General features: G+C 41.7%; 1 protein-coding gene across 1 annotated transcript; it reads right to left on the reverse strand.

Moving 5' to 3' along the window:
• Window positions 1-310: 310 nt before the first annotated feature.
• LOC129756084 (ATP-binding cassette sub-family C member 4-like) lies at window positions 311-10,571 on the reverse strand. Its single transcript, XM_055752836.1, has 11 exons — window positions 10,424-10,571; window positions 9,562-9,849; window positions 8,816-8,998; window positions 8,375-8,757; window positions 7,840-8,315; window positions 7,301-7,776; window positions 7,037-7,241; window positions 2,184-2,698; window positions 1,789-2,129; window positions 783-1,731; window positions 311-723 (listed from the first exon to the last, which is right to left on the reverse strand). The coding sequence occupies exons 2-11, from the start codon at window positions 9,744-9,746 to the stop codon at window positions 465-467; spliced, it is 3,972 nt and encodes a 1,323-aa protein (XP_055608811.1). The 5' UTR covers window positions 9,747-9,849; window positions 10,424-10,571; the 3' UTR covers window positions 311-464.
• Between the last annotated feature and the right edge of the window lie 252 nt (window positions 10,572-10,823).

Genomic DNA, 10,823 nt, shown 5'->3' on the forward strand with positions numbered 1-10,823 from the left:
TATAATTAGCTAAATTGACAATATTAGCAAAATAAACATTATTGACCAAATTCACAGAATTAAATTTTTTTAACTAAATACACCCAATCGACAGAGTTGAATAAATCGACAAACCTATTTTGTCAATTAGACACGAAGAACAAAGCTAACAAAATTATCAATAATTTTAAATTGAAACGAAATTTGATTACGGTAAAATTTTGAGTGGCCTTATCATTCAGTGTAAGTAAAGTAAGTTTTCAAAATATATTCATTTTTGTAATGGAGTGTGACATCCAGTTGAAATAAAATCTCAATTTGGTAAACGGCATTTTATTCTAAGATTGGATTTTTCTACAAAATAGAATTTTGAATGTATTCTAATAGGAACTAATATGTAAATAAAAAGGTTTTCATCTAAGAACGGCACATTGTTTCATAAGAATAAGTACACAGTGAAGAGTTATTTTGGCTTATCTACCTCCTCATGAACTGATTGCTTTTTGCTGTGCAATTTTGGTAAGAGCTTCAGCTTCGGTAGCTCCCGTTGCCGATACGATGGACTTGAACACCCCATCCGGAATCAGCAGCAACTCCGCCGGGGTTCCAAATTCAACCGCCGACCCATCGCTCATCACCAGAATCCGATCGTAGTCCATGATCGTATTTAAACGGTGCGCTACCGTAAGGACCGTACAAGCTGCGAAACGGTCCCTGATGGTTCGCTGTATTAGTTGATCGGTTCTGAAAGAAAAAATGTGGTTAAAAGTATGCCCACAATTAAAAAAAATACTCAAACTTACTCTGGATCAACATTGGCAGTAGCTTCATCCAGAACTAGTATTTTATTGTTCCTCAGAATAGCTCTTGCCAAACAGATGAGTTGCCTCTGGCCTACACTGTAGTTGGAACCTCCGTTGGCAACGTAGCTGTGAAGACCCAAAGAGCCCTTCGCGATGTCTTTAAGCTCTACCAAAGTTAAAGCATTCCACAAATCGGAGTCTGTATACTTTTCGAAAGGATCGAGATTCTTTCGCAGCGTTCCGCTGAAAAGTATTGGGTCCTGAGGGATAATGGATATTCCAGACCTGAGGGTTTCCAAGGTCACTTCGTTTGTATCGATCCCATCAATGACGATCTTGCCTTCGACGATCGCTGTCCTGAAGAGTGCTCCAATGATCGATGACTTTCCAGCACCAGTACGACCCACGATTCCGATCTTTTCCTTTGGTTTGACGGTGAAATTCAGATCCCTTAGTACTAATGGGGCTCCTTCATTATACCGGAAATTAACTCCTTCAAACTTAAGACTTCCTTCCGATGGCCATTTATCTCTGTTTTTTAAGGCAGCACAATCGGCTGAAGGTTGCTTCTCAGGGGGAAGATATCTATACTCCAACAGACGTTCGACTGCGATCAAATGATTGAACACTTCCGCACTCTGTCGAACACCGAACTGTAACATACCAGCCAGTGAGGTAATCTGAGTAACCACCAACCCAACTTTGTCACCCAGAGTTTCCGATGGAATCAGAAGAAATCCAAACGTGACAACGGTTAGAAACACGAAAAATATCAAATCTAACACAAATCCGAACGCAACTCGACCGTCATGAAACATGTACAGCGCTCCCGTGTTCAGGTTTTGGTGTTGATCGAACTCCGAGATCAACAGGTCTTGAACAGCGAAGGACCTGATCGTTGACAGCCCATGCAAAGTTGTAGATATGTGGCTGAATATCGGTGAACGTGCTAGAAACAGATTGATCAATCCTTAAAACTGTTAAGTGGTAAATTATTAATACTTACTTATGCTTTCCAATCTTCGACTGTTCTGCGATGTCTGCACGTAGATTCGTCTGGTCAGTAGTAATACGCCAAGCAGAACCAACATCGGAATGATGAACAGTGGTTGCACCACCAATATCACAATCATAGCTCCCACGATCATCAGTATACGCTGAGTTGCATCGAAGATCGATTTTGGCAGCAGCTCGTCCATAGCACCCATATCTTTGGCAAACCGGTTTAGAATCCTTCCGGAAGGATTCGTGTCGAAGAAATACTTTGTTGCCGCTATCAACCCTCCGAAAGACCAATCGTGGATGGTTTGCGATGCTCGTACAACCGATTTGAAGAAACCGATACCACTGTAAAAGAATAATGTCATATGAATTTAGACGTTAAGAGGTGTATTAACCTACCGTAACATTCCAATCACAAAAATACCGATGACGGCTGCAGTTTGTACCGTTAGGCAGATATCGGTGCTCAAAGTAGAGTCCTCTTCAACTTTTACCTCCTCGTCAACAACGGCAGCAGCTCGAAGTTCCTCCTGGGATACCCAGAAGGCGACCCAATAGTCGGCGAAACTAACAGCCGTTTGAGCACCAATAATCAACAGTAGCAAAAACCCTATAACGGTCCAACTTCCGACACCCGACAGATAGTTCATGAACAGCGATCCACCAACCGTATTGGCAGACGATTGTTCGAACGCTTGCTGCATCTTTTTGTCAGTCTGGGCATCGTTCTTCGAGTGATCATTGCCTTCGGCTTTCGATGACAGCGATGAGACGGAGTTTCTGGCTGATCCACGAGTCGAGGTGGACTTTCGGTCATCCTCAGGCTGCTCCTCTGCATCGACCTCTGGCTCAGTAATGTTAAGTTTGCCGCCTTCGATCAAGTCGTGAGGCGTTCCCTGGGCAGCGATTTTGCCCTGTTTTTGAAAATAAAAAAAAAACAGTTTCAACAAGGTTTTGAACAAGTTTCATGTTGGAGGAGAATATGAAGTTTCGACCGGAGTATCTTTGGCCACCAAGCAGTCTGGATTAGAACCCCTTTGACTATTTGATATGGAAGTATGTTAAAGTGAAGGCCTGTGGATCCTCTCACCCGATTTTCTGAAGGCTTCTATCTCTGAGGTATGTGCTTCAATGTCAGAGGTTTTATTGAGTGATTGTTTCTTTATATGTTTATCCATATACCTGAATGAATTCAAAGGTTTTTTTAATCATGTTAACACCAAGAAAAGTGTTTTTGAACCTCGATGACAGATTTCCACATTTTTTTATGGGACACACTTTGAAACAATATTTCACTAGCACGGACATCAAAGTCAAAGGACTCGATCGTATTAATAACTAGACAGTCGAGTGACGATTACAAAAGCATAAGTCTGGGTCTGAAAGAGTAGTAAGTTCTTTAGAGTTTGAACAATCGCCGTTCTTACACCCATTTCTTCAAGCCTAATTCACAATGTTTACCAAGCTTCCTACACAAATCGGTCCTATTTCGACCAGTCATTTGGTCAGATGAGGCCTCAAGTTGTATTTGATTACAGGTATTATCAGCACAATCTTCCATCTAACGGCTCTATTGCCGGCTGTTTAATAGCTCTGGAGGTTTAGATTTAACCGATGATGGTTAGAAGTATGAGTTTCTTTTTCGCATCCTCCACCAGAGGGTTTGTAAGAAGTCTAATATTCATGATTCCTCCAACCTCAACTGCGAGTCTCTCCGCAGACCCTCATAGTTTAGTTCTCCACGCCCATCTCCAGTCTTTCTTCGACGTTAAACACTTCTTGTTGCAGCATATTTTTAGCTTCACGAAAGTTCGAGCCGTTATCGGAATAGAATTCTAACGGTGTTCCTCGTCTACCATCTAATTGAACAGCCGTAATACACGACACAAGCTGTCTTAGTCTTCGACGCAATGAAAGCACATTTATACTAATCTGTAGCTTGAGCTAAGCATTTTTGCTAGCATTTGTAAAAATGTCTAATTCAAGTGAACTATTTCAGAAACCTGCTCGATCTAAACTGACTCGTCTCAAGATTCGACCTTATCCAAAAAAAACACATTTATAATCTTTCACTTCTCTGCTATCTTACGCCAGTCACTTCCATGTTAATCTTAAGTCAATGTTCAGAATGCCACACAGGTTCATGTGGAAAGCTTCGTTAGCATCTGGATAGTTACATCTCGGAATGTAAACGCTAGCTTCAAGGAGAAACTGGTTTATTTTTCATGTACTTGGTCGTTGGTTTCTTCATCCCGCTGAGTGAAGGCTCTCGGAATATCTCAGAAAATCAACCTCACGCTGAAATGTTTCTAAAACACTTGACCACTTGTCGTTTCGTTAGACGCATTATGTTCAGGATCAGCTCTAGCTGATCAGTGTTTCTTCTTGTGACTCCTTCAGTTGCTCCTTCTCAAGCTTTCTATAGGACAAATTTGCAGACCTTTTCTTTCCGGATCAGCTGCCATAATGAGTTCCGACACTTTCCGATACTTAGTCAATTTCGGCTTTTCACGAACTTCTGATTTTAGTCTTCCAGATCAGTCTTCAACAGGCACTTTGCTTTGCTTCCTAACGAAGTTCCTTCCCACTCTCAGTCTCGTTTTTGTTGTTGTTTTGGGATTTAAGTTTCAAGGCTGACCTCCACGAATTATAGTTATGATAGTGATGTTTAGGAACGAACAGGTTGTTCCTGGAAACCCTGTGTGATTAAAAGGCCCAGTAAAAGAATCGCCATGCTTCTTAAATTAACGGCTATTATGTGCTCCCTAAACCCTTCGGCTAATGTCGGCGCCCAGAACGAATGCTGGAGGGATCGACCCAACGTTGGGTCTGGACTCGACCTCTTTTCCTGATTAACCGCCTCAGAGAAAGGTACTAAAGTAAGCGGCCAGATGGCCAGTCAGTGTAAGAAGCCCGGAATGGGCATGTCAGAGGCCAGAGTGGCCATAGTTTGTAATAGATTAGAATAAAATACAGTCCAGTAGTTGTCGATAGAATGTGTGATAGAGTGTTTGTGAATTGGCATGAGAAATTGTGTTGATATCATTAAATTCTATCAGGGATATTCCTGAACAAATTGAGTTTAATGTCCGGAAGTTTGACACGGGAGAAAGCCAGTTTCGAGGGTGAAGTGCTGAGTGCATTTATAAACATTTTTGGTCCTTCAAACCGGATAGGCTAGTGTGAAAATTGAAATTTTGGACAGTCCAGTGGTGATTTTGTGTATCGGACATTTTGTGTAGCTGTGATCGCACCAATTGTAATTGGTTGGCGACATTTTGAACGCGCACAGGAGGAACAAAGCGCTATTCTTTGGATGATCGCCATCGCAATTCTGGCAAGCATTTATTTGAAGAAACTACCGATCTCACCAATTCAGCTGGGTTCAATTTGCGGAAGTTCAACTCAAACTCACCGGAGATATTGGCAAGCATTCCTGAAGATTTGAAAGAGAAAAAGTCAGTTTTAGAGTTCGATTCGTCAAGATCAACTGTGAAAACCCTTGGTTTGAAGTGGGACACAGAGTCAGATAATTTTTGTTTTAGTATTCCCCATTGGAGGTCATCCAGTTCGCAAAACACGAAAAGAAGCGTGCATTCTGATGCAGCCTGTTTGTTTGATCCTCTTGGGCTCGTGGGCCCAGTTGTTGTGCAAGCGAAAATGATAATCCAGCAACTGTGGCGTCTCAAAGTTGGTTGGGATGACCCATTGGATGAGCAGTATCAAAATCTATGGAAGGAGTACAACCAGAGTTTGATGCCTTTAGAATCATTATCAGTTCCACGTTGGCTTGGTTTCAGTAAAGATTGTGTGTCAGAACAGTTACATGGGATATGCGATGCGTCAGAGGTAGCTTATGGAGCTTGTTTGTACCTGCGCTGCCTAACTGTAGATGGTCAGATATCGGTCAGATTAATAACAGCCAAGCCCCTTTGGAGAATTTGAAAAAATCGAAAAGAAAAACCTCAATCCCACGTTTAGAATTGTCGTCAGCTCTCCAACTCTCACACCTGTACGAGAAATTTGCCAGAGTTTTCCCAGAAGTGAAGGAGGCGTATTTCTGGACGGACTCAATGATCGTGAAGCATTGGTTAGCTTCGCATCCATCTCGCTGGCAAATGTTTGTAGCGAATAGAGTGTCCGAGATCCAGCACATTACAAGGAAAGGTTTCTGGAATCATGTGGCTGGAATAGTTAACCCGGCAGACCTGATTTCACGAGGAGTTTCTCCTGCTCGACTTTGCTACGAAAGGTTATGGTTGAAGGATTCTTCAGATTAGCTGCGATAATCACAAGGTAAGTTGATTTCATTCATAACCTGCCGTTAACCCTGATGTTAACGTTTCGCACTTCCAGCTGTTGGTGTCATGTCGATTTTTTCGATGTGTTTCAATGCAATTTGGCCCATCGAAGGCTGTACAGAGTTTGCCAGAAGACGTTCGATGTGTGAACGTATCCCATTAGGGTCAGCTTCCAGTACTACGGCCAAGACGATGCAATGCATGCAACCGGGGAGAATTTCATTGACACGATGCAATAAATCAATCCAACCTAGTCGTCATGGTCCAAGCGAAATAACTGCTAGTAACCATTCAATTAACGATATCAACTGACACATCATCTGGAACTTCTTTCATATGTCCCGTAGACACAAACTCATGGATAAAATCCGCCTACAAGGCCTTCAATTCTGCCATTGCAGATAGCCTTCTTTCCAAACTGAGGAACCGACTCATAGCTCTTCCTCTAGACTCACCCAAGTTACGCAAAACACCACGTCGAAATTCCAAAACAATTGTGTATTCTGCAGTAAATCATACCATTCAGCATCTACGTGCAGCAGATTCAGAGGGATGTCAGTGCCTCAGCGCTTCAGAGTAGTGAAGATGAAACGGCATAAGTTGTTTGGGTTCTGGTCATTTTATCGATCGTTGTAGCAGAGGACCATGTCGTGAGTGCAACAGAAAGCACCATCCGATGTTGCATAACAGTTCTATTCCAACCATCAATCGAAAACGTCGTAATTTACAACCCGTCCGAAACCCCATAGAAGGGAGAAAAAAAGTTGTTCCTCCATGGTGGGAAAGTTGCTTTGAGCTAAGTGTAGTGAACTTTGTGGTTCGAAGCTAGTTATTACAGTCCGCTAGCAGTGTTATCGAACAAGTGAACAGGATAAACTACCCACTAACCATTCATTCATCAGGTCGATTGATCGTGATAAAAACTATGCAATTACGAGAACAAACCATTACCTCGTCCATAACAATCACCCAGTCAGCGTCAACCAGAAAGTGAACTTGATGCGTTACCAAAATTCGGGTCGCATGCTGATGACCCAGAAAACCTCGAGGTCCAATGCACAGATCAAATAGATGTCTGGCTACATGAGCATCCACTGCGCTAAGCGGGTCATCCAACAGGTACACCCCCGATTGCTTGTAGATTGCACGAGCGAGACTGAAAAAAGGCACAATTTTAGTAAAATTATAAATCAGTTATATTTTTTCAGGGGTTACCAGATTCTAGCTTTTTGTCCTCCGGAAAGTGAAACACCACGTTCACCAATCAAAGTTTCATCACGATCGGGAAATTGCAGTAAATCAGCCTGTATCGCACAGGCTTTGATCACTTTCGCATAAAGTGCTCGTTCCATCTGTTGCCCGAATAGAATATTTTGTTTTATGGACCCGGCGAACAGCCACGGTTCCTGATTGACAAACGATATATTGGAATCACTACACTGAAGGCGCCCAGCTTCCAGCGGAAGCTCCCGAAGGATCGCTTGTAGCAGCGAAGATTTACCGGAACCGATGGGACCCACAATGCCGATCAACTTGCCTTTTGGAAAATCTGCAGTGAGATTGTTGAGGGTTAAAGGGATTTTATTATCTTGGCTGTCCTTGTTTTCCGGTAGCTTCCACCGCGCTGAGACACCTTGGAGAGATATTGACACATTTGGCGGCAATTTCACGTTGTTTTCGGAATTTTTAGTCTGTAATTAAGTAAAAGTAACTTCAGTTTGTTTAAAATGTCCGACGGTGAAATAATCTAGTACCTCTTTGGCTTTGCCAGTGTTGAGTTTCAATGCGTAGTACTCATCGATTTCCTCGTACTCCAGGAACCGTTGAATTCTACGAGTAGCCACGAGACCTTCGGCAATTTCGGCAACTCCTCGTACGAACATCCCGGCCATGGAAAACGAAACGATCTGCAGGTAGCTGCTCATAACAAAAACTTTGGCTGCCGTAATTTCTTCTCCACTTAACACTAGGGTAACCATTCCTGCGAGCAGCGCAAAGCGAATGGTAAACAGTTCAAATGTCATGTGAAACCCTCTGAGGTAACCACTTTTGAGGACTACCTTCAATTCGGCTTTTCGAGCCAAGGATACCAATGCCGCAAAAGGTCGCTCCCAGGCATACATCTTGATCACATGAATCCCGGATATAACCTCATCCATTAGTCGAATACGTTCGTCGGTTCTGAGGGCAGTGCGTAGTCTGTACTTTGAGGTTAGTTTACCCACAACCGCTGAAAAATGAGGAAAAGTGTTTGATACTGTCCCAATAATATTTCAAAGTAATACTTACACTGAATAGGTGTCACGATAAAAATTGCAGCTATTCCTATGATGCCGGCCAAGCCAACTTCCACCCAAATCAGAACCAGCACTATCAACGTTACAAGTGGTCCTACCCACATGTAGTTCAGAAGGTAGGCTACGATCTCGAAGCGATTAACGTCGTTGGAAAGCAAATTGACGACCTTTCCAGGGGAGGTATCCCCAAGCGCCGTTTGAGACAGCCGCATACTCTTCCTGTAGACCACACTACAAATGGCGATCTTGGTTCGGATTCCGATAACGCTGGTGATGTAAGAATACTGATTTTCCATAACTATACTGGCACCTTTTGCCACAACCATACCTAGAGCGTAGTACAGCGCAGTCCCGTAGGAAATGTCTGATTGTCGCCTACGACAAAATACAAGCTTTATTTTTTTCTTGTTTCGAAATTTTCAGTTACACATACCTGAAATACAGCAACAACCGACCCAGCAGAATTGGTTGGGCAATCCGGAGAACAATTTCGCTGAAAAATGTGATAACCGACAGCAGTAACCAGTCACGCCAAAAGGTCCAGGAGACGGCGCGAATCAGAGACGGTCTACCGTTGGACTTTTTGCTAGCTTTCCGCAGCTGACGATTCCAGTGCCTGTTGAGAAGAGTTAGAAAAATAAGCTCTAAATAAACTCGAAACTAATTTTTTACCTGCAAAACGATTAATGGCAACATGAGGACATAAGAACACCTTTTTTTCTAAAAATTGTTCCGACCGATTTTCAACGAATGATTAAAAAAGGGTCATTCTATTATAATGTTTTAATTTGGAACCAGATCGTAATGAGAATTTGAAATACGAATTTGAATCTGAAATCTGAACAATTTCATTGGAATCTAAAATATGAAGCTGATACCAGAATCTTGATGAATCTGTAATCCGAATATGAAATCTGGATCTGTATTTTGATATCCAAAATCTGACACCTGAATCTAAGCCTGAGATCTAAATCTGAAATATGACATCTAAATCTGAAATCTCAATTCGAACCGAAATCTGAATCAAAAATCTGAAACCTGAATGAAATCTGAATTTTAATTTGAAATCTAAATCTAAAATGTTGAAACCTCGGATTCGTTTTTCTCAGTTGCATTTTTTACACATGAAACTCATATGCATAAAACGTCAATGTACGACTATGTATAAAATAAACTTACCTCTCCAGCTCATCACCCAATTTTTCGGATCGATCTTTATCCAGCGGTTGATAGATATCCGACAGTTCCAGGGTCCTACTGGAGCCTTTCCGAAACATATCTATGGTCCACCAAAACGTGAGATGTGATAGCAAACCCGCCGTCTTGCGCGGATTCCGACTCAGCGTTACTTTGGGAGCCTCCATCGTTGGTTGATGTTTGTGGCCTGATTAGATAAATCGGCTAACTAACTTCTTCAAATGCTCTATCAACAAACGTGACGCGTCCAGATGCAGTTGCAAGCATTTGCTGAAATAAGCGAAAATATAAGGTTTTCATCTGAATTCTTTAAGTCTATTTGAAGATTTTGTAAGGTTTTCTAACGGCTAATTATACAAATTACTTTATAGATTTTTCAATTGCAAGATAGGGTCAATCCGTTAGAGCATGTAACAGGCTTTTCATGATCACCTTTGAGCTGCTACTCGAGCAGTAGGATTAAAATCTTGTGTGATTTGTTTTAATAGCAAAGATAAGAAACGCATCAGCAGATAGTGACTTAAGAAACAACACACCGAAAAGGATGCATGTGCAATGATGCTTATCCACGCAAGAAACAAATCATTGTTGAGAACTATGAACTATGAGACTTCATTCCGATTAACTTTTGAAATTTATGAAAGAGTGAAAATGCAACACAAATGAAACTCAGCAGAAATGCATTCATGTTAGAAATGAACACAAACTAAGCAATGTGTTATGTTGATTCACCTCAAACAAAACGGGGAAAACTCTAGCTTGAACCTACTCTAACATTTTCTTATCTTTATACTTGACTTCGATGATGATGATGCTTTTATATTCTAGACAATCGATTCTTTACCATACTGCAGCGCGGCAAATAAATTGACGACTAATCAGCTGTCGGACTGGATGACACCCCAAATAAAAGACAAAAAACCGACCAACTGACTGACCGAACGACCGGCCGGCCTTAGAAACAAAATCAGGAAACACCAACCGGGAGCGAGTTTTGTGACTGACTGAGGAATCAAATTTCTAAACATGTGTTTTGCTCAAATATTTCAGAGAGAGAAACCCGAAATTCTCTCTCGAAAGAGAAAGAGCGAGAGCGGCCAAAATTTGGCCTCTTAAGACCCTTCAATTATATAGCTTGGTATCCACACATGTTTACAAGTCACTGTTATTTTATAATTTTCTGAATCTCATATTGAATACTAAAATTTACGGGCTTGATTGATTTATCTGACATTAAAAGCTAC

The sequence above is a fragment of the Uranotaenia lowii genome, chromosome 3 (genome assembly GCF_029784155.1).
Source record: "Uranotaenia lowii strain MFRU-FL chromosome 3, ASM2978415v1, whole genome shotgun sequence".
In the NCBI taxonomy this organism is placed as follows: domain Eukaryota; kingdom Metazoa; phylum Arthropoda; class Insecta; order Diptera; family Culicidae; genus Uranotaenia; species Uranotaenia lowii.